Raw genomic sequence first — 22,229 nt, 5'->3', positions numbered from 1 at the left:
TGTAATGCTGTATAATTGGGTGCAAACCTTGAAGGACTGAACGAAGGTCCAGAGCAAGATCCGAATTGTTTCTCCCTGCCGCAGCAGCTTGATGAGACGAGCTGCCCTGAACAGCCTCAGGAAACTTAGGTTGATGAAATTATTCTATAGTACAGCCACATCATAAGCACGGAGAAAGAGAGAAGGAAAGAGAAAGAGAGATAGAGATAGAGAAAGGGGGGTGTAGGAAGGATTAGGATTGCAAGTTGAAAGTAAAGAATATGGGAAACAACAGAGAAAGGTGAAAGAGAGAGGAAAGGAGGATAGAAGGATTTGGGGTTGGAATAAAGGGAAAGAGTAGTTAGTTGTAGTGCAAAGTGTGCAAACAATTTTCCTTAGACAACCAAATCATAACAAATGAGAGGAAAAACAGTCAAACCCAAACAGAGGGAGATTCAAACTCAATACAAATAATAGAATCAGGAGCCAAACAAGTCAAAGCAAACCAAACTCAAATCAGCAAGGCTCCGACAAGCTTTTTCATATCCATTAAGTTAGACAAAACCAAACCAAACAACACAGGGGAAAGGAAATCATCCAAATCTAACTAGTTTCATCCAATTGGGTTACGTAGTAGTAATTGTGGGAGGAATGGTGAGTAGTTAAAAGTGCAGGGACGTCAGGACGTTTCCTTGGAAAGACAACCAAATGCACTAATTCTCTCAAGGCAAAATATGCAATATTTTAAATGAAGCAAGCCAACAACATGCAGATGTGCACTAACACGGGGCAAACCGGTAAAGATAACGGCAACCGATGCGCCACCCAATAGGATTGGCTGCCAAAGTCCGGTGACATTTTGTATTGATGTCACAGAAAATAAGAGCAAGAGGTTGAAGGACCGACTGAGGTCGGTATGTAAGGGAAATTCTTTTAACTTTATATATCTTCAGTCTCACCAGCATGAGTATGTGCCTTACCAACTGTGTTTCTATGTGGCAAATAAAATAAATCTTATTCATTTTTATTAGTTCAAATTATTATCATTAGTTTTTGTGAAATGTTGTTCAACCGTGTATCCCAGTAAAGAACAAAAGATGTGCAATCGAGGTGAGTTGAAGTGAGACTGGAAGTGCTCAAGAAGGGGACTGGCAGCAGGCACATGCAGGTTCCATCTACAACACAGCATGTATTATTACATTGCTCTGAGTGTGTTTGTGTGTTGTGGAAATAAAGGATTCTTGCTAGAGACATGCAAGGGGGCAGCATGCATCACTTGTTCTCTCTGCCCCGGGCAAAGCTTTGGATTCACTCTGTCGTTACTGGAAACACTCTCCCAGTCACTGTCATATGTGTGGGTGTGCATGTGTCTATGTATGCCCCGTAGCATGGATGGCTAATCTCAATGGATAGATGTAGCAATCTATTCCAGTTTTTACAATCCGATCCTTTACAAACTGAAAACTAGTTCTCACTGTAGGATGTGCAGTGTGGGTAGGAGTTACGGCTGAATAAAATACGATTGTATACAGTGACTGGTGGAGAGGTTAGGAAACAAATGAAGATTCTACACATTTAGATCTCACTCAGATTTGAGGGTTCTGTGTTGTGGGGGGGGATCAAGCAAAACATGCACACAGCAATAACATTGGCTGGGATGCAGTTTAAACAGATGCAGTAAAATAAGATCTCCAAAAAATTACAAACCATCTACATGTGGATGTTGCAGATATATGGTTTATAGCAGCAAATTTTTGGATTTTTGGTTGGTTCGAAGAACAACCAGAGAGATTGACCAAGCCGGTTGTCATGGGTGGACACAGAGGATTCATAGTGCATTTTGATTGGATGGAATCGCAGGAAGTAGTAGGTGTTGGGGGGAGAAGGGGGCGGGGCGAAGTAGATTACAGTAGATCGTCGTTAAGTTTGTGGACGATTTAAAGAAAGCATGTAAAAAAGATAAAAACAAGAAAGAAATCAACAGTCATTACAGAGACAAGTTAACACAGAAGCAGGTTTCGGTCTGCAGACTTTGTACATTCATATAGCAGGGATACCAAAGATCAAGCCAGCAGGGGATTGTTGAAAAAAGGTATGGACTCTAAATAAATAACCAGGACTGTTAACCAGTATAAAGACCAGTCAGAGCCATCTTTAATAGAATCTGGCTGGACCATCAATTTAAGCCTTGAGAGGGTTTGAATCATTGGTATCCCTTGCTTCCTCAGACAGAACTGGTAGGTAACGTGTCAAGGTCACAGAGCTTGCTAATGGCTGTGCAGCTCTTTAATATGGTCCAACAAATACAGTACAAATTTGACTCTGTGTGTTCAGTCAGAACACAAAGTACATTTTCTCATCTTGTGTTATTCTTGCGGGTTATTTGCTCCAAACAGCTAATGTACCAATTGTTCGGCATTAGCTCTAAGCTAGTACACAAGTATGTGTGTGTGTCTCATTTGTGTACATTTATGAAGTAGATTTATAAAGCCCCAGAATAAAGGTGGGCTAAGAAATGTAGTGGGCTGTGTAGCAATAATGTAACTCTAACAGTAATCTTATTAATCAGATTCCTCGCTTTTAACTATGATATTTATTTTGTGGTGCAACTGTTTTAATTGTTTGTGCACAGTCAGATGTCCCATGGACCTTCAAGATTTCAGCTGTAATGACTAACAGATGTCTGATGTAACTGAAAAGCCTCTATTGGCCAACTTCAGATGCAATCGGATAATTTGATTGGCCATTAGGTTGCTTTCAGAAGCTATGCACTGGCTCGCTACAGAGCATCAGCGTGCTTCCTGCCTTGCTGTTGGCTATGTCTGGAGTCTCTTCTCGTCCCACCAACTGGGACAATTATATAAGACTTTCAAGAGATGTTCATGCATGACTGAGCAATGCAAGACGCAACAGTGGCCTCTAACTCATGTTCTCCTCTATCTCCTTGTCTTGTCTACAGTATGTGTTTTAGACAATGTGACAGATGTATAAGCCCATAGACACGTGGTGAAGCTCACCTAACAAACAGTGCTACGCGCTCAGCAAACATCGCTAATACAATATCACGTCTGTCTTTTTGCAGTTTTGTTTTCAGTACAGATTTCTCAAACACACACATCTACACAGAAAATGCCTCAGATCCTGCGACTTACCCCGAGCTCCGTAACCAGGATGTCAGTAATGCTGCCCAGAACTGTCACACAGTCAAATATATTCCAGGCATCTTTGAAATAATTCTGTGAATAGGACGAGAGACAAAAAGAAGAGAAGAAAGAGGAAGGATGGGGTAGAAATAGGGAAAGTGAGAAGGTGACATGTTGAGAAAGTGAGGCAGGAAAATGTAGAAGAACATGGACAGATAGGAAAAGGGGGATCAAATATTGACAAAGAAATGGGCGACGCAAGGAGATGGAGCATAGACAGACCACATTGAAATAACAAGGAAGATGATACGATAGGAATGAAGTAATATTAAAATGAAAAGACGCCGAAAGAGAATGAGATGTAAAGAGTGAGACAGAGAGAGAGAATAAAAGTCAGACAGAAAGAGAACAAGAAAGTGGAGGAAAAAAGGCATGTCAGTGTCAGACAGGAACAGGAAATAAATCAGATAAGACAAATGGACCATCAGTGACGGCATGTTGGATGGATGCCAGCAGACAAGCTAAGGACAACTTGTACTGCATCAGAACTCTTCAGCAGCCGTCAAACATCACGTACTGTAATATCATAAACCAAACCAAATCATATTGAATTCCTCATAGTTTACATTGTTTTTTATAAAAAGGGTATCACATCCTGCTCCTATGCATGTAATACATTAAGAAAAACACATTTATATACAGATATATATGATTTTTGGATTTATTTGCTTTAAAAGTAGAGCGACTCAAAGAGAAAGAAGGTTAGTGAGGAATAAATGCTGACGAGTGAGGTTTGCTTCTTTCGCTCTCCTACATATCGCCCGCAGTCAAACTGTGCATTAGACAAGTGGAGGGACGTGGAGAGAGCAAGGGAGGTAGCTATTAAAATAAACCACCTTGACAAACACACGCACGCACGCATACACACACACACAAACACGCACACAGCACACAGACGTCTGGTGTTATTTGTGTATTACTGTGCATGCTCGGTGTGTTTCAGATTCTGCTTAATTTCCACCCTCTTTGAAATCTTAACTTCTCTTTTTAGTGCCTATCTGTCATTCACTTTCGCTCTTCTAATTACTGTAATACTGTTCTCCCTCTGTTGTGTATGTGCTCCCAACATTCATCCCTTAACTATCTCCTAACCATTGTTTTTACTCGTCTGCCTCCCTCCCTTTCCTCCGATGACTGCACACTTTACTGCTGACTGCTGACAGTTTTGTTTTTTACCTTTAATTGCTCATTATTTCCCAAGTTTCTCTTTAAATATGTAAGCAATAATGCACAACAGAAAATGTTTCCCAATGTAACTCAATAATGGACGGGGCTGCCTCCAGGACATAAAACTAAGTGTCATTTCATTTACTGAGTCCATTGTTTTCTACACTTTATTCTCTTCTAGCTAAATGTTTTGGTTATCAGGCATGCAGGCCTATTGAATCTTACTGTTCTCACCACAACTTGTTTAGAGTATCTTTAAGTACTTTCTCTAAAGACTATAATTATTAATCAAAAAATAAAACATCAAATATATTCAGGCAGCGTACAGTGAATGAAGGTGTTGCTGTCATCAGTTGTCATTGGCCAAGCATTCATTCTTTTGTCCTTTATAAAGAAACGTGGATACAGTGACACCATGTAGGAAAACAAAAAGTACATCCTCACCACACACACACACACACACTCACCAGTACTCCAAAGGCGATGATCTTGAGTACACACTCCATGGAGAAGAGGGAGGTAAACACTATGTTCAGGTTGGCTAACACAGCTTCATAGGTATCAGAAGCTCCGTCATACTATAAACAAACAAACACACACACAAACACACACACACAGACACACACACACACACCACAGGGTGAGTATAAAGACATATAAAGAGACACACAGTTCAGCCCCCCCAATGGATGGTCAGACATTCATTAAAATGCTTTTATCACAGGAAATACTGTACACAGCAACATCTAACACCTAATGAGTGTTTATGGTTTGTAAGTTAGAAGAAAACCATAAGAGATAAAGGTACAAGAGGTCAATAGTAGTTACTGTCATTTTGTTGCTGAGTCTATGTTATTGTTTGCATTATTGTGTCTAAGTTTGTAGCATGTGGACGTTTACCTTCATCATCAGCACGACGGTGTTGAGCGCGATCATTGCCATGATAGTATACTCAAATGGCGGCGACACCACAAACTCCCACATTCGGTATTGAAAGCTCAGCTTGTTCTGAGGCATGTGGCGTGTCAGAGGTCTGGCGTTAATTGCAAAGTCTATACAGGCTCTCTGCAAAAATACAAACAAACAAAAAAGGTTTCGTTCTTATCCCGCTGTAAAGAGTATTTTGGGGTCACGCCTCCCAATACTATTTATCTTTGTGTTCCTTCCCACTTAATCCTTCCTCACCTCATTCTTTTCTAAACTATAGTCCTCCATCATCTTGTCTCCTTGTTCTTGGAAGGTGATGATGATGAGAGCCACGAAGATGTTGACGAAGAAGAAGGGGAAGACCACGAAGTACACCACGTAAAAGATGGACATTTCCATCCGGTACCCCGGGCTCGGGCCCTGGTTCTCATAAGTCGCATCCACTGAATGCTTCAGCACCCTGCGGAGGAAGAGAAGGGTGTGGCGGACGGTTAAAGGTTGTCAGAAGGCATGCGTGCAGCATGTGACTGTGCATGTCCATGATTACTTACTGCGGCCACCCCTCTCCGGTAGATACGGTGAAGAGGGTGAGTAGGGCCCAAGCCACGTTGTCGTAGTGGAAATCGTACTTCTTCCACTCCCGCTTCTGCGCCTTCACTTCGTTATTACGTTCATACACCAGATATTCGCCCCTTAAATACACATATCACATCGTAAATTCCAAATTGAATATTGTTGTATTCATGAGTAGATACTGACGATGCACCGGAACGGCAAGAGACACTTGAAATGTTTTAAAACCGCGCGAGGTAAGCACTATGCACGAAGGTGAGCAGGACATATTCACCGCTCAGGGTAAAGTACAGCTGGGTATTTCCTGACCTGCAATCGCGCTCAAACTCTTTGGATTCGTCAGTGCAGAAAAAGAAGCGTCCTTTAAAGAGCTGCACGGCCACCACAGCAAAGATGAACATGAAGAGTAAGTAGACGATCAGGATGTTGAGCACATTCTTCAGAGAGTTCACCACACAGTCAAAGACAGCCTGAGGATCGAGCAGGAGAACAACAGACGTTGTATGAAAGAAATGTATTGGATTGAAATGATTTGTGTTTTGGTCGTGAACTGTGGCATTCAAAGGTTAAGGGGCAAAACATGTAAAGATGGTACATTATGGCCCAATTTGTACTGCAAGAAAAAAGAGGAAGAAGAATCAAAGGAAAAACTATAAAAGAGGAACATTTGATTGGAAATAGACATTTGAGGGAGCAAAACAATCACATATTAAAGAACTCTACTTTGCAGAGCCCAATTGCAAGAAAGAATGCATGAAAAAAACACTTTTGCATTGTTTAAACTTTCAATTAAATGTTTTTGAGTATGGCGATATAGCAGATACAATGCTAATAATGAGGATAAAACAAATAGAAATCAAACATTTCATTTGAAACATGTACGATTGTAATGGACAATCTATACAAGATTGATACTAAGCCTTCATTTTGGTTCGATGCTTCCATTACAAGTTAACTTCACCTTCAAACCTTTTCTATGTAAACATACCTTGAGTTTGGGAAGACGTTTGATGGTCTTCAGAGGTCGTAACACTCTGAGTACCCTCAGAGACTTGATAGTGCTGATGTCTTTTCCCTTACTGCTCCCCCTATATGTGTACAAACACGCACACCAACACGCAGGAGCAGACATGTACACACACACACACACACACACACACACACACACACATACACAAATAAAAAGAGTCAGCAGGTTCAGGTGGATATGAAAGGCGTAGTCCTCTTGCTTCCAAAGTGTCAGTGCGCAGCCATTCCTTGATGGTATTTGTGTCCGAGTTAACTCAACATGAGTAACTGCGTCTGGGTTAAATACATAGCAACACATGCAGCATTGCTATCATATTACGCTTATTTCTAAGTGTGAGGTTAGCATTGTAGCTACATGCTAGAGTTAGGTGGTATTTTACAACTACAGTACATGCTACGGGAACAACTGGTGTCATTCCTGTCTGAATGCTAACTAGTTGCTACACTTGTTTTAATACTTCGCAATGTATTTCAATGCTTTACAAAGACGGCTAAAGACTCGCCTTGCACATGCCCAGCTAATGGTGAAATATATTCATGCTGCATTGAAACCTTGCTTTCCATGCTGCAATATTTCTTTTTTAAGCAGCAGGTTGAGTGATGGAGAACTCTATTCTACACAGAGACATTTATAGAGAGAGTTTGAGAGCCATGTTAGCAGCTGACTAACGGAGGCCTTGTTAGAGTGGTAACTTACGGTACAATGCTCTCCTGTTAACTTAATGTCAGCTTACGAATGCTTCCCATTGTGTAGTTAAAGAAGATAAGACCACTCTTTAAACTTTAGACACAAGGTCACAATTTGGTAGTGTCGCAATGTGTATAAAAGTGGCGAAAACAGCCAAACTCTCTCTTTTGATGACTCAACCAGTTCATTTCTATCAACTCTAAACTACAACTAGGATAAGCAGGTTTCACAGCATTGTTCGAACAGCATGGAATCTTGTCTTGTGGGCCATTTTGACAAAGACAAAGATATTTTAGCAAGCATTTCTTGATTGAAATACTGAGCCAAATCTCTTTTCCTTAAAGCACTTTGTCACTTTAGCTTTCTAGGTAAATGAGTGAGGGAAAAGGAAAAACCTTCCGTTTCAGTCGCACCGAACACTCACAAAGCTAAAAAAGTTAACTGGAGTTAACTGCTGCTAAAAAAAAAGGGCTACTTTGTAAACAAAACAAATCAGAAGCTGCTTACTTAGAGAACTGGCTAACTAGAATCATGGCAACTGTTATGATGGTTTTAACTCCCTGCCTCGACTTTTCTAAATTTCTCACATGTCCTGTTTGAAGAACAGGGTGAAGAGATTAAGGTCAAATGTCCCCGACTGTGGTCCTTAGGGGAGAAGGCAGCTGCCTGTGTCTTACAGCTGTTATACCAGATGCTAGACTGAATGCTTGTGTATGTATGTGAACCACTCGTGTTTTTGGTGCACTTAGTTGTGTCTGTGTGCATTTGTTTGATCACATTTTCACGTGTCTTTTGTTAAAAGAAAAGTCTGAGAAGTTTCCTTTTGATATTATTGATGGAATCTGTGTGATTCAGTTGAGGACTTGATGCAGGTTAACTTGAGGTTTCGTTGTGTTTGAGTCAGAGCTGTTCCATGGTGAACAATGGAAAAAGGGGAAGAACAGACAAGTACAGAAGTCAACTGTGATGGATGAAAAGGGAAGAGATGTGTGATCAGAAGAACAGGCGCTGAGAGTGCAGAAGGAGAAAATGAGGAGGAAAAAGACAGAGAACTTTACCCGCCGCCGCTGCTGCTGGTCCAAACGGAGAGATGAGGGGTGAGAGACAGAAGAAGAGAGAGAGAGAGAGAGAGAGAGAGACAAAAAGACAAAGGGTGGGAGAAAGAAACAGAATGGGACACAGAGAACGGAGGGATTCCGAGGGAAAACATCCATATGACAGACAGAGAGAGAAAAAAAAGAGAATACAAGGCCTGCTTTTTATTACATCAACCCTCCCAGCTATAGACTACTGTTACTAACACACATGCACATAAACACGCACATTTAAAATGTAGACAAAAAGTGTGACTAGTACACAGCACCAAACTACAGCCTTCATCTCATCTTGATGGGTTTACAGGCGCTGCTTCTGGGAGTGACAATACTGGCAGTATTATTCACCTGGAAAACACTACTTGATTAATTGTTATTAATTTCTTTAATAATTAAATTGTATTCTAAATCCACCAAAATCCCCAAAAAAATTCTATTTGGTCACCAACAAATTGTAAATTAGCGCTCCCTTTCAAACCCATAGATGAACTGTGAGTGTTACTGCACGTCAGAGCTCTAATTGCTATTAATGAGGACTGCTAGAAATGCATCAACATATAAACGGATTTTAAGCTCATACTACCAACTACAACAAACATAGCCTGGCGGAAAAATGTATCTAAAAAATGTCAAGGTATCCCTACACTTTAACCAAACTTCAGTTATCAAGCGAGCGTCTGTGCGTCGGGAGACTGCATGGACATAAAGCTTTGGCTGCAGAAATGTGCAGGACAGCAGCACAAGCGGTCCAAGACACCAGCAGCCCTCAGACGAGACTAATTGGATTAAAGGAGCGATAAACATCTCCATTGAGACTGCTGAGCCTTTCTGGAGTGCTGTTTGATTTCCACCAATTGAATTAAGGCACTATCTGGATGTGTATGAGTCTGTTCTGACTGGTTCGACTCTCCCCATCAGCCATTTGTGTCGTTAACCCCTATCGTAGTTAAATCAGACTTTATTGGTTCAACTGGCTTAATTGATTGTTTTGTGAGTTTGTCTTGTGTTAACATACAGCATGTAGTAACGGTGCCTCTTTAATTACACTTTTCTCATTTATAAATTATACTTGCTTTCTTTTTTCAACATTTATGTAAAAAAACTGTTTTTGTAAGGTCGTTGATTATTCTAAATCTTACTGTCGATTTGAAACACCTGCGGCTTCATTATACCATTGTGTTACTGCAAACATCTATTTATGAGTGCACAATTAAACATTTTCTGAGAAGACTTCGTCACAGAGAGACGAAATATAGACCCGCGTGTAAATATGGAAAAGAAAGAGGTTAGAGGACACAGAGTTAAAGACAGAGGCACACATGTATATACACACACAAACAGAGACACAGACAGGGTTATGTGCCCCACATACACAATTAGAACTTAAGGGGAAGAGAGTTAGTGTGAACACACCACACAAAAGTGATTGAGAGAGAAAGACCGGAGCAAAAAGCCAGTCTTATAGATGGGCACCACCACTAGAACCCTGGAGCACCTGCCACGTTCATCACAAGCAATTTCTCATCTCCATGCTGGCCTGCAATCGCTGCCATTGCACTACTGTGTGAAGGAGCAGTACAAATGATTGTTTTTAATTCATCTAAAAGACACATTTAAATCTTCCTTCAAAGTGTGTACATCATATTCCCAAAGATAAGCTGCAAAACCAAGACAATGTGAGACCATATTGAAACAGGACTTACGTCCCTCAGAGTAGGAAAGATGACATTTTTCATTGATGCTACATCAAATCATCAATGGGCAACTCCACTAGAGAAGTGGAAGATCTGGCAGTAATCTTAATTTACCATTGTGCAATGCAGCCATAAGACATGAAATAAAAGAACAAGAAATCCAACCACAAAACTGTATATTTAAATACTTTGCAGTGAATGCATTGATTCACAAAAGTATGAATTTATAATTATGTAATGGTTGATTTTTCCTTCAAGTTAATGGATACAGCTTGCCACAAACTACAGAGCACTGTCTGCAACCATCCCTAAATACCCCGAGGGGAGATGTAACGGTGAATTCTAAGAATCCATAGTAACCGTGTAATGAGCATGAATGAGGTTAAAAGATGCGTTTTCCCAACCTCATATGTTTGTGGGATCTTTTCTTCCTCGTATTCCTAGGTGACCTGAAAGAACTCTATCTGTGAACTTTTTTTTTAGGCCAGCAGGATGAGGAGGAAGAAGTAAAAGGGGATGCCGGGTGTAACTATGAATGGTTAAAAAGGTGAAGGGATGGATAAAGAGCAAAGGAGGACGGGGAGATAATTATAAGCAGGGTATTTTTGCTTAAGTCTTCTTTGGCTATAACTTAAGGCTCTGCTGCAGTTCAGCTTCCACATATGTAAGGTTATTTGAAAGCTGAGTGGGCAGGACCAAACTCTTGACAAACAAGAGCACTGAGGGGACAATGATGGATATCATGCTGGGATATTGCAAAGTGGAGGAGTTTGTTTTGGTAAACACTTGGTAAACTTCAGCTTATGTCTCAAAGACATAAAGAGTAAAGACGGTACCAAGTATAGTTTAAATGCAATATGCAGCATGCATTCAATTATTTATGTCTCTTAGCCACTTCCATTTTGATATACATGGATGTGGAGACCTTGTTTTTGTATGTATGCAGGCCATCCTCATCAACTGAGTCTATGAAAGTTAGTCTCAGTTTCATTTCAATGTTAATTCACTTCCACTGAAATTTACAGTTGGATTAATGAAAACAGCCGTATGGCCTCAAGTATCACTAATTTATGAAAAATGTGGTAATTTATCATCCAAGTGATAACATTTCTGTTCACACTCTTCCAAGTCAGATCTAGAACACAAGATAAGGTTGGATGCCATATGATATGAGTGGCAAAGTAACAAGCATGTCTAAAGTTCCCAAAAAGACTGGACTTGCAGCCACGCAACTTTACTGAAGCCATTAACATTTACTGTTTGCAGCCCTGCATCACCAATGCATACATTTCAGGGAATCACAAATGGTCACTTACTTGCACGGTGAACATGAAGCAGCTAGTAAATCCTTTTCTTTCTCAATATCCAAAGGCCAGAGTATCTTGGTCTCCATGTGAGGACGCTTCTTGTGTCTACCACATCTACTATTATAACCCCACACCTTTCCCCACACACAAGACCACAAACTAAAAGCCTAAAACTCACAATTCATGCTTTGTACCAAGCATAGTGCTCATAAACTAAGCCCTAACTTAACCCAAGTTATGTAAATTTAACTGTATTTTGTCCTCACAGTCATGCAGATCAAGTAGGGTTTAAAGTACCTGCTTTGCCGTGGAGAAGGGTGTGGAGATTTTTGAGAGCCGGCTCAGCATGACCTGGCCAGGCTTTGCATGGGGTCTTTAACTCTAGAACGCCCTGGGCACTAAAGGGTTACAGGTGCAAAGGGTGGTCCTCACCTCTCACAGGGGGGAGAAGAGGCGGATAGAAAGGGATGCTGGGGATACTAGTTTTTAACATGTTGGGGCGTAGGGGGTTGGTGGAGGGGCTTAGAAATGACAGGACTGTAAGAGCAAAGTTGAATGAGAGAGAGAGAGAGAGAGAAGGCTGTAGAGGATTGGGCATTTGTAAGCATAGGTAGGGAAGAAGTTTAATAGAGGAGAGGACAGATGACAAGGGAATATAGAAATGCTGAGAGATACAGTATGAAAGAAAGAACAGAAGTCAGAGAGAGAGAGAGAGAGAGAGAGAGAGAGAGAGAGAGAGAGAGAGAGAGAGAGAGAGAGAGAGAGAGAGACAGAAGAGGCTGAATTGAGCCATGGGTGAATAAAGCAGAACAGGGGAGGCTGTACTCCAAGGTACCAGTGAGGCAGTAGAAAGGCAGGAGAGATGGAGGAGCAAAGAGGGGAGAGAGCAGAACAGCGCGAGGAAGGAGGGAGACTTACGTGAAGGCGAAGGCCACCAGAGCACCACTAACCACTATAAAGTCAAGGATGTTCCACAAGTCCCGGAAATAAGAGCCCTGGTGCAAGACCAGCCCCAAATCCACCATCTGGAGAAAAAGAGAACCTGATTATGAGCTGTGTGAACCTCTAGGTGTGGATGTGCAATGTGGCCTTCGTGTGCAATGAACAGTGTCTAATCCTCATTTGGGCTGGGGTTTCCAATACTGGAGTAAGTAAGTGAGTAAGTTGTTGATTATTGATTCCGGACATTGCCTTACCTTTATCAGCATCTCAAATGTGAATACTCCTGTGAAGACGTAGTCGAAATAACGTAAGACCTGCACAAAGAGAAAGAGGGAATGATTTGCTGCTGCGTCAAGCTATTGGAAACGAGTGGCGGATAGCACAGTAGTATACATATTGTATTATCTGATATTGTTTTTATTATTTATTTTAAGCTGCTTAAAATATGTATTGTAATAATATGTATACAAATAATATTTGTACAAAAATATAGGTCGACTTTCTCACATTGTTGCGAGGGGATTCAGGCCAGACAGGGTCTTCAGCAGCCAGGGCGATACTGCTCATGGCAATGACCAGCAGGATGCACATCTCAAAATAACGCAGAGTGCAGACGTAGTGACACGCCCGCCGAAACCTAGGAGCAGACAAAGACTTGCATTAGTGCTATGCATACCATTAGAGCTTTTCTTTTTAACTGGAAGAGTTACAGTTAAAACACAAAAGTGCTTCAGCTTTGACTTTACAGTCGCCCAACATTTGTCATTCCTGCTTGTCAGCCTTTGTGGATTTATAAAGTATAGCTGAGTATGGGTGCATTTATTTTTTAACCGTCCCACTTACGGGTTGGTGGTGGACAGGATGAACATGGAGCTGAAGGGAGGCATGGGCTTGGGTCCTCCTTCACCTCGCTTCTCATCATCGTCATCGTCCTTGTCCTCCTTCGCTGGCAGAGGCTCCGTGTTGGCATTCTTATTGACTGCTATCAAAGAAGGGGAGAAACAAAGGGTCGAGGACAGGGTGAAAATGAACGTTTGTTATTTAAGACGATTGTTAAAGAGGAGACAAGATGGTAGAAGAAAAACACCACATGTTAATTCTGCCCTTACTTTGCAGTATGGCATTGGTGGATGGGAAAATTGGCATGTCTACCGCTGTGTAGTCATGGTGGGGCAGCCTGATGACACTGTTGGTGCGGTGATGGGCGATGCTCCCATAGCTATCCAATGTCACCAAACTCCCATGAGTGCCACTATTAGCAAGATGGAGGGCAGATCCAAAGCCTGGGGCCACAGTGTGGTTGGCATGTGGATTAGGGTGAGCGTCGCTGGGTGGGGTGGAGCCAGAGACCAGTTTGGTATTCATGAGGTTGTCCATATCCTCACTGTACTGGCTGTCCTGCCTGGGGAGGCTCTTTTGAATGGGCCGTGTGGTGGAGAGGTTCGGGACACTGCAATCCCTAGAAAGAGAGTAAACAATTGGCAATAGAAAAAGGACGTTGAGATGGAGAGAGGCGAGGAAAGAAGGGAGAGGCGGAGATGGTATCAAGAGAAAGGTGTGACAGGAGCACAGATGAAAACATGAGAAGAGAGACGAAACAATGGGTCTCATTCACTAACCTTTTTAAGAAGAAATTTCTTCTAACGTAGTTTTCGCAAAGATTCTGACATTCTCCAATGTTTTCAGTACAACAGTATTTACCTGGGATGTTTACCTGCTGATTAGGATCAACTGGCATAAGCTTTCAATGGGATTCATCATTATAACAGGTGGGAACAATTCTGCGGTTTAAGAACACGTCATTAATCTGAGGTTCTAAGGGACCTTTCTCAACAACAAGTGTAAGAACAAACTCAGGAAGATGTTAGTGAATGAGGCCCAACAAGGAGACTTTTTGATCAGAGGACTTTGTGATTATCCAAAACATTTTATTGCTGCAATTGAAATCTGCATCATCATCTACAGCCGCGTGTGATGGACATACTTCCTTCTGTGCTGGCACATCCTCTTCCCCTCGCCGTCCGTTTGGTTGCCATGACGATTTCTTCTTGGCCTCCTTTCACCGCCATCCCCAGCTCCCTCCTGCTCTCCTCCTTCTCCACCTCCGTCGACCCCTCTGCTCTTATGTCTCCCTGTTTTTCCAGCTCCTCCCCCGCCATCCTCACCATCTTCTGCACTTTTTCGATGTGACCTGGGCTTCCTGTGTTCTGACTGTCCTCCCCCTCGACTGCCGCTCCTGGTGTGGTGATGGCGCCTGGAAGGCCTCTCCTCCGAGCCAGGCCCAGGAATCACTGTAGCATCCAATCGGACATGAGAGGTGTGGTGGTGGTGCTCGCCTTTACGACTCCGCCTGCTCTCCGAGGACTCGCCTCTCTCCAAGGGAGGCCTGACTGGCCCTGAGCCGCCTCCTCCTCCACCCTCTCCTACTTGGCCAACATGCTCGTGGAGGCGTGTTTGTCTGTGGAGCTCATCAGCAGGATGGTGCTGGCTAAAGCAGAGGTCTGAATTGTTTACAGTGGTCTTGTTTGTGTTGTTGTTGCGGTTCTCATGGGGGTCGACCACCAACGGTCGATCCAGGTGGGTCTTCATGTCTGGACGGCTGTTACGTGAATAGTTCACCTGCAATGAGAGGATAGAGAGGCGGCATAGGGGCGGAGATTGAAGATACAGAAGGGACAAGGGGAGGAGTTACAGAATAAAGTTAAAATTCATAATGACCTATATAAACACCAGAAATGCAACATGTTATCATATGTCATCATCATCGCCGTCACTTGTGTACACTGATATCACAAGTCTAGGGGGCTTTGTTTTCCTTGTCCTTTACATTGTTTTGCTCATTCTCTGTCCTTGCCTTCCAGCGTTCCTCAGGGTCCAGTTCGTTATAGAGTGCCTCGCGGCTGGACACCAGAGTCTGCCTCCTCAGCTCCTTGGTGCGTTGTTCCCACACTGACTTGTTGATCCCCTTGTTGTTCTTCTGCTGTTCCTTACTGCAACATGAAGCAGGGTGGAGAGGGAGGAGGAGAATTGACAGAATTAAAGACCTGATTAAAAACATTTACTGCCTTGAAAATATACAAACAAAGACATAAGAATTATGTAAAAACCAACAGCAAAAGTATAAGTACATAAAATAGCAAGGCCGTACGGAAAGACACACTAGGGGCCAGACATTTAAAGGGTCATTTGGCTGGACATATAGAACAGGTAGCTCAACAACACAAAGTTCTGGGTGACTACACAGCTTGCCAAAGCACAAAGACAGCCCTGCTTTGGTAAACCATGTGGGGACACAAAAGAGAGGATAACACTGAGGCAAGTTCAGAATTTGTTTTATTAATTTTGAATTAACCTACACAAACTAAAGTATACACAGTTCAAGGCTTTATGCACCCAAAAGTCCCAAGCTTAACTGAATAGATGGAAAAGTCACAATGATCACAAGAATCTGTTATTGGTTAAAATAGCCGTGTTTTATGCGCATTTTGAAGTATTGAATTAGAAAATTTGTATGGAAACGGCAAAATTCGATAAAACTTCCTCAATTACGCAACAAAGGTTTTACGCTCGCTAGAGGTGGTTTTTCCCTTTGTCGAAAAAGAGTTGATGCGCTAAATGGGATCTGAAAAGGCCTTTGCCGAATTTCTCTTTTGTGACATTTAAAAAGTTTGCCTAAGATTCACTTGACAATTGAATGGACACATGACTGGTTACTGAGCCGTGCTTATATCTACTTGATAGAGAAACACCCAAAAAGTCAGTGACCACCTTTCTTAACCTCCAAAACTTTTACACATTATCAACTTTAAGGCCCTTTTCTCTCAAGGGCCAATAATTGACCACAGTAAAGCAACAGCCATACTGCGGGGTGCAGGTAAAATAAAATGTACTTTAAAAAATAAGCCAACACAAATAAATGCTAAAGAAAGCCAGGTATGTACTTCATAAAAGTAAGGAACAAAAAGGGACAAGGAGGGTTTTCTAAAACACAAACGAAAGCAGGGAATGGTTGTAAAGTCAATAAACAGAAAGAATTCAGAAATGAATAAACAAATAAATAAATACCAGTCCAGAAAGGGGTCGGAAGCGTTGTGACACTCACTGTGTACTTTGTTGCTGAGGAGGGAAACAGCTGGTGAGTGAGATGGCACGAAAGAACAGAAGGAGGATTTCATTCCAAAATGGGCTATCCATCCACCATTCAGAAAACAGCCAGCCTACCCCGGCAAATGTTCACCATTCGAATAAAATGTGTAGTAAAAACTAAAATGACTCCCAAAAGAAGTTCTAAATGTATTAATAAAATACAAAAACTGAAATCTAATTTTTATTTTTTACATTTTTGCCAAAAAGATTGAGCATTTTGGAATGCAACCCTTCAAACACACACAGAACACACACACACACACACACACACACACACACACACACACACACACACACACACACACACACACACACACACACACACACCTCTGCAGTTAGTTCCATCTAAAACAATCCTATTTATTTTTTGCTGGCCTTTTTGTAATCTCACAAATTGCATCTGTCTTGCATCATTCACTTATCCTGCATGACTACTGCTGTTCTGTCCTGATCATTCTTTGCTTCTTTTACCATATCTTCCTCAACTCCTAACGTTATCTCTGATGTTCTCCTATTTGTCTGTTGTCATCAACTGTAGTGCATTAACTACTGCAAACACAGAGTTAAACTCCTTCCAACCTTTTGGACTCACAACAGTAAAGTCATTAAACACTTTACTAAATTGTTACTGTATTCCTGTTTAGATCGTATGGCTGTTAAAGGGTGCGCCGTTGTGTCATTTTGAGATTACTAGTAAGAGTTATGTAGCCTTACAACTGTTTTCCAAGGGTTTTATGTCTCTTTCATGGCAGCCTCCTTCCTGAATCTACCATATAATATATTCTTAAGAGATTCTTCATGCTCCACTGATGTCCCCGAGTTTAAAATCCCTGCTTGGAAAAACAAGGACTTTCTCCATTGGAAATTCAATATCTTTCCTTTTTTTATACTACAAAAATGAGGGATTTGGATTTACACTGATACAGTCAAATGCAAAGCACACTGTAGCCATATGCTGCTAGTACTGCAACACACAGTTTATTTAAAGAAAAACAGCAAACTAAAATCTAATCCTAGACTCTACCATCGACTCTACCTTCTTAGGATTTAAAGTGCAAAAGGATTAAGCAACGTTTAGAGACACCTGTCATATGTTCTGTATACAGTGTGAGCAGGTGGTCAGTTTTCTGGCTAGGTGTTTGTTTAGCAAGCTGTAAGATACCGGTTCATTATGCAAGTGTAGCTTTTCAACCTCATCCCACACACACACACACACACACACACACACACACACACACACCCACACACACACACACACACACAGATACATGTGCATTGTATTGACAAATACATATTTAACCAAGAGGACTCCCATGTAAAGTTAACAGGTACACAGACACAAATGCTCACAGCACAGTGAATTACAGTACGTACAGTGACAAGAAACACTGTGATTCACGAATTGATGAACACGTTATTATGAGCATGTGTGTGTTAAACTCCCGGGCATGTTTTCCTATTGCATCTGTGTGTGATAATACTGTATGTGTGTGATATAGTGTGGGCAGAGGCTGATGTATCACAGCGGTAAAAGGTCAGAACTGTGTATATGTGTTGTGTGTGTGGTATTTCCAGGCAGACGTGGGCTCCCCCGGTGTGCTTTTTTTGGGACAGACCACAAAGTGGTATGTGTGTGTCTCTATATGAGTGAGAGTGTGTGAACTTTACCAGGAGTGAAAGGAAAGACCCCTGTGTATACAGAGAAAAGAGATCAAAGACTCTGGCTCTCCTGACCAGAGGAGGGCTGGCCCAGATCAATCCAACACTGGGGGTGTGGGGGTGTGTGTGTGTGTGTGTGTGTGTGTGTGTGTGTGTGTGTGTGTGTGTGTTTTAGTATGCACACAAGAGTGTGACAAAGAGAAAGAGAAATAAAAAGAAGATGAGAGAGGGAGAACCTGACAGAGAGGGAGAAAGAATCAAGCATGCATGTTCTAGTTTCTGATTAAATGTAGTGTTGTCGGCCACAACACATATCTTTAACTGTTCATGTCAACATGTGGATGTAAAAAACTGCAAGATCCTTTATTCCAAGCAAGGAAATATTTTAAGAAATATTGTTGTTATTGTAATAATAAAGAGTTCTTTCTTCGATTTTGAATTAAAATAGAAAAATAAAAATCTATTTGAATGACGGGTAATTAAGTCAACAATTTCCAGCAGCGACAACACAATTCTACTTTTCACTGAAATGATATCAGAGGTGATTTAGGCGAATGTCAGTCTGTTCCTAAAAAGTTAAGCAAAATCAGGAAGTGTGCTTTAGGTCGGAATATTAATATAATCTTTTGAAGTGGGCCCAATTCTACTGTCCATAAAATGTGATGTCGAACGCAACATGATAGATGTTTATAAACAATTCTCCTCATTCTGAACAGTCTTTGCATTTGTGCAATGTACTGTGCTGTATTCAAGCTGCTGACTCTTGCATAAGTGCTTGACTCGTAGTTGCGGAATAAGTTTCTTTAAAGATATATGGAAATGTCCCGCCTGGTTTTAAAATGGAAACATGGAGACATAAACTCACGCTGCAATGGAGAGATTGGCAGCAGACAGTGGGCTGACTTCAGCCACCTCCTTGGCTTTCTGCAGGGCGATCTTCTTACTAGCAGCTTCCTCTTCCTCCTGTTCATCCTGCGGAGAGAGACGGTAGGAAGGAAATCAAAAGCAAGAGAAGAATGACGTTGGAACAGTGCGTATGAGCATAACAAAAAAATATTAGGAAAATAGTTGGGTAGAAGTAGATAACTCTTGTGTTTTTTAACACTCGGGAAAGAAGTGGTACTGAGATCTGAAATAAAATTGGAACTTTGTGTACCTTGGTCAGTTCCTGTGCGTTGGCTAAATTGTCCACAGCGATAGCCAAGAACACATTCAGCAGAGTGTCTGAACACATAGTTAAAGGAAATCAAGCATGTAGGCGTTTGTTTGTCTGGATACAGCATGCACCTGCAGTAATTCACCAGAAGATCAGTTGGATCTCACAACAACCAACGTCATATCATCCATGCTACAATAACACCCCAGTAAGTTCCTGGTTGGACTGAGTGGTGTAAAAGACAAAACATATGTGGATTACAGAAGTGAATAAAATAAATACTAAGACAAAAGTGTCAATATTTACATATGCATCTGAATGTGAATGACGTATTCAGACTAAAGTGAGTTACTAAACTAACATTTTAACGTGTTTAAAAGTGTTTTGTGTCTCCTTTTGCATTTTCACTGTCAAGGGATACAGTTGCCGAAAAGTGTGAGCACGATGAAGAAGACAGAGAAGGCCATGCCCTTGTTGACTCCACCCTGAGACTCGATTCCATCGTACATCACCATGTTCCAGTCCTCGCCGGTCAGGATCTAGCACACACACACATTCAAATAGTGGGACGATGCCATATTCACTCCAAGCACATGTCGCTATTTGATGATTAATTATGCTTTGATATAAACACACATACGCAACATATATTCATCTAAAATAGTTTAAAAAACACATACATATATATAGTCAAACACTATATTAGCTATAGTCAAAACACAGTCACCCTCACACACAAACACACACGTAGACACGCTTTAACACAATTATACTTTTCACTGATGACATTTAGGAATTGAAAAATAGCATTCTACATTTTAGATTTCTTCCTGGTGTTTAAATCCTGTACAGCCCTTTAACCCTTTTAGTCCTAATCTAACCCTCGTCTTCCCTCCACCAGCCCCCCCCCCCCCTTCCTCCTCTTTACACCATCTCCTCTGCTCACCTGGAACACTGTCATTATTGCTGCGGGAAAGGTATCAAAGTTGGTCGGAGGAGTGCCAGTTTCAAAATTAAACCTAAGCAGGAGGAACAAAGCAAATGGGTAGGAGAGATAGAAAAAAACAAGTGTGAGGGTAAAATTACAGACGCAGTCCTACAAGTACGACACGTTTTTTCGTTTTTATTTTCTGAAAAACTACTCAAAAACAATTACTTAACCAAACTGGCAATTAACAAAAAACAATGTCTTAGTGGAATAAGGAGAGGAGTAGAGAGAGACACAGAGAGAGAAGCAGTTGTAAAGGAAAACAGCACTGACTGTCCTCCGAAGAGCTGCATGCCCAGCAGGGCAAAGACAACTATGAAGAGGAAGAGCAGGAAGAGCAAGCTGATGATGGACTTCATGGAGTTGAGCAGTGATACGACGAGGTTACGCAAAGATGCCCAGTACCTGGCGAAAACAGACAAAAAGTGTGTTTAATTGAGGGCAATGTTATGTCCTATATACTGTATGCCTATGAGAAATATAATAATAACTATAGTAGAGTAGACTCACTTGGTAACTTTGAAAATCCTTAATAACCTGAGAGCTCGTAGCACACTGATGCCAAACGATGTGCCCGGCTGGATGATGGACCACAGCACTTCAAATATACTACCACATATCACCTAACACAAATACAAACATACGCAAGCAAGTTATTCATCATGATGAGCAACACAGTGCACACAAGCGCAGATCATCACTGTATTCTTGTATGAGCTTAATGTTATCATATGTGTGCACCTAGTTGCACCCGCTTATGAGTTTGTGCGTGTGTGTGTGTGCGTGTGTGTTTGTATGTTTCTTGGGACTCACAATGCAGTCGAAGCAGTTGAAGGAGGAGTTGAGGTAGGCCTGCTTGCCCAGGCCGTACATCTTTATAAACATCTCCGTCAAGAATATCCCCAGGAAGATTAGTTCAGCAAAATCTACATGAAGGGAAGAAGAATGTCACTGTTTCGTGATAAATGTATTGCTAAGCATGCATTTCAAATACATCAAGGCATTCGATGATTTGTGTTTGTTACAAAGCCTGTCATTTGCATTAAAATATTTTAAAAGTCTTAATTATTTGTATTCTAAATGAGCAAACATACGTTTTATATCATCCACAAAGCTCAGACTCGCGATGTGTTGTATTTATAGTTTTTATTCCAATGCATCTTCTGGTTTCTATATTTTGATCTCTTTATAACTGGCTTATTTGTAATGTGTTAGTCATTTCATCCCATTTGTGCGTCTATGTACGTCTGTATGTTACATGTATATTTACAAATATACATGTGCAAGAGGAAGACATAGTGTGTTAGACGTGCGTGTGTTAGCTGGTTGGGTCAGCTCTTATTCACGGATTTAGTCACATTTACTTAAGTATTTGCCGCCCCCCCCCCACTCACACTCCTACTCACATAGAAACTCTGACAGACGGTCTGGCTGGTCATAGTGCACGACAGCCACACACATAGTGTTGAGGCCCACCAAACACAGTACGGTCCAGTAGAAGGCCTGGGACTTAACAGCGTGTCGGATGAGGAAGCGTAGCCGTCGCTCCCGCCGCTTGAAATCTGATCCTTCGAGTTTGGAGCTCTTCAAGCTGGCGCGGGCAAAAGGTGACCCTGAAACGATAAGCAAGGCAAATGGTTCAGTGTTTGCTAAACAGTGAAGTGAACAGTGGTTTAT

General features: G+C 41.5%; 1 protein-coding gene across 5 annotated transcripts in view; it reads right to left on the bottom strand.

Annotated features, from left to right (window-relative positions):
- cacna1aa (calcium channel, voltage-dependent, P/Q type, alpha 1A subunit, a) overlaps positions 1 to 22,229 on the bottom strand; it is an 83,339-nt gene that overhangs the window by 27,048 nt on the left and 34,062 nt on the right. For 4 of the 5 annotated variants that reach the window (XM_029437479.1, XM_029437480.1, XM_029437482.1 and 1 more), the window contains exons 11-35: positions 21,959 to 22,165; positions 21,366 to 21,478; positions 21,063 to 21,175; positions 20,826 to 20,957; positions 20,511 to 20,583; positions 19,986 to 20,103; positions 19,565 to 19,632; positions 19,274 to 19,380; positions 16,669 to 16,719; positions 15,431 to 15,593; positions 14,588 to 15,222; positions 13,713 to 14,062; positions 13,447 to 13,582; positions 13,111 to 13,240; positions 12,858 to 12,917; positions 12,580 to 12,686; positions 6,838 to 6,937; positions 6,159 to 6,319; positions 5,828 to 5,968; positions 5,535 to 5,736; positions 5,250 to 5,414; positions 4,817 to 4,927; positions 3,132 to 3,215; positions 1,687 to 1,689; positions 28 to 144 (exon numbers count right to left, since the gene is read on the bottom strand). In XM_029437479.1, the coding sequence (XP_029293339.1) occupies positions 28 to 144; positions 1,687 to 1,689; positions 3,132 to 3,215; positions 4,817 to 4,927; positions 5,250 to 5,414; positions 5,535 to 5,736; positions 5,828 to 5,968; positions 6,159 to 6,319; positions 6,838 to 6,937; positions 12,580 to 12,686; positions 12,858 to 12,917; positions 13,111 to 13,240; positions 13,447 to 13,582; positions 13,713 to 14,062; positions 14,588 to 15,222; positions 15,431 to 15,593; positions 16,669 to 16,719; positions 19,274 to 19,380; positions 19,565 to 19,632; positions 19,986 to 20,103; positions 20,511 to 20,583; positions 20,826 to 20,957; positions 21,063 to 21,175; positions 21,366 to 21,478; positions 21,959 to 22,165 (3,647 nt within the window). The remainder of the gene's footprint in view (positions 1 to 27; positions 145 to 1,686; positions 1,690 to 3,131; positions 3,216 to 4,816; positions 4,928 to 5,249; positions 5,415 to 5,534; positions 5,737 to 5,827; positions 5,969 to 6,158; positions 6,320 to 6,837; positions 6,938 to 12,579; positions 12,687 to 12,857; positions 12,918 to 13,110; positions 13,241 to 13,446; positions 13,583 to 13,712; positions 14,063 to 14,587; positions 15,223 to 15,430; positions 15,594 to 16,668; positions 16,720 to 19,273; positions 19,381 to 19,564; positions 19,633 to 19,985; positions 20,104 to 20,510; positions 20,584 to 20,825; positions 20,958 to 21,062; positions 21,176 to 21,365; positions 21,479 to 21,958; positions 22,166 to 22,229) is intronic. The other variant, XM_029437483.1, reaches the window with a different exon arrangement.

This window comes from Cottoperca gobio, chromosome 8, assembly GCF_900634415.1.
Source record: "Cottoperca gobio chromosome 8, fCotGob3.1, whole genome shotgun sequence".
Lineage (NCBI taxonomy): Eukaryota > Metazoa > Chordata > Actinopteri > Perciformes > Bovichtidae > Cottoperca > Cottoperca gobio.
This window is presented reverse-complemented; position numbering and strand designations above follow the sequence as displayed.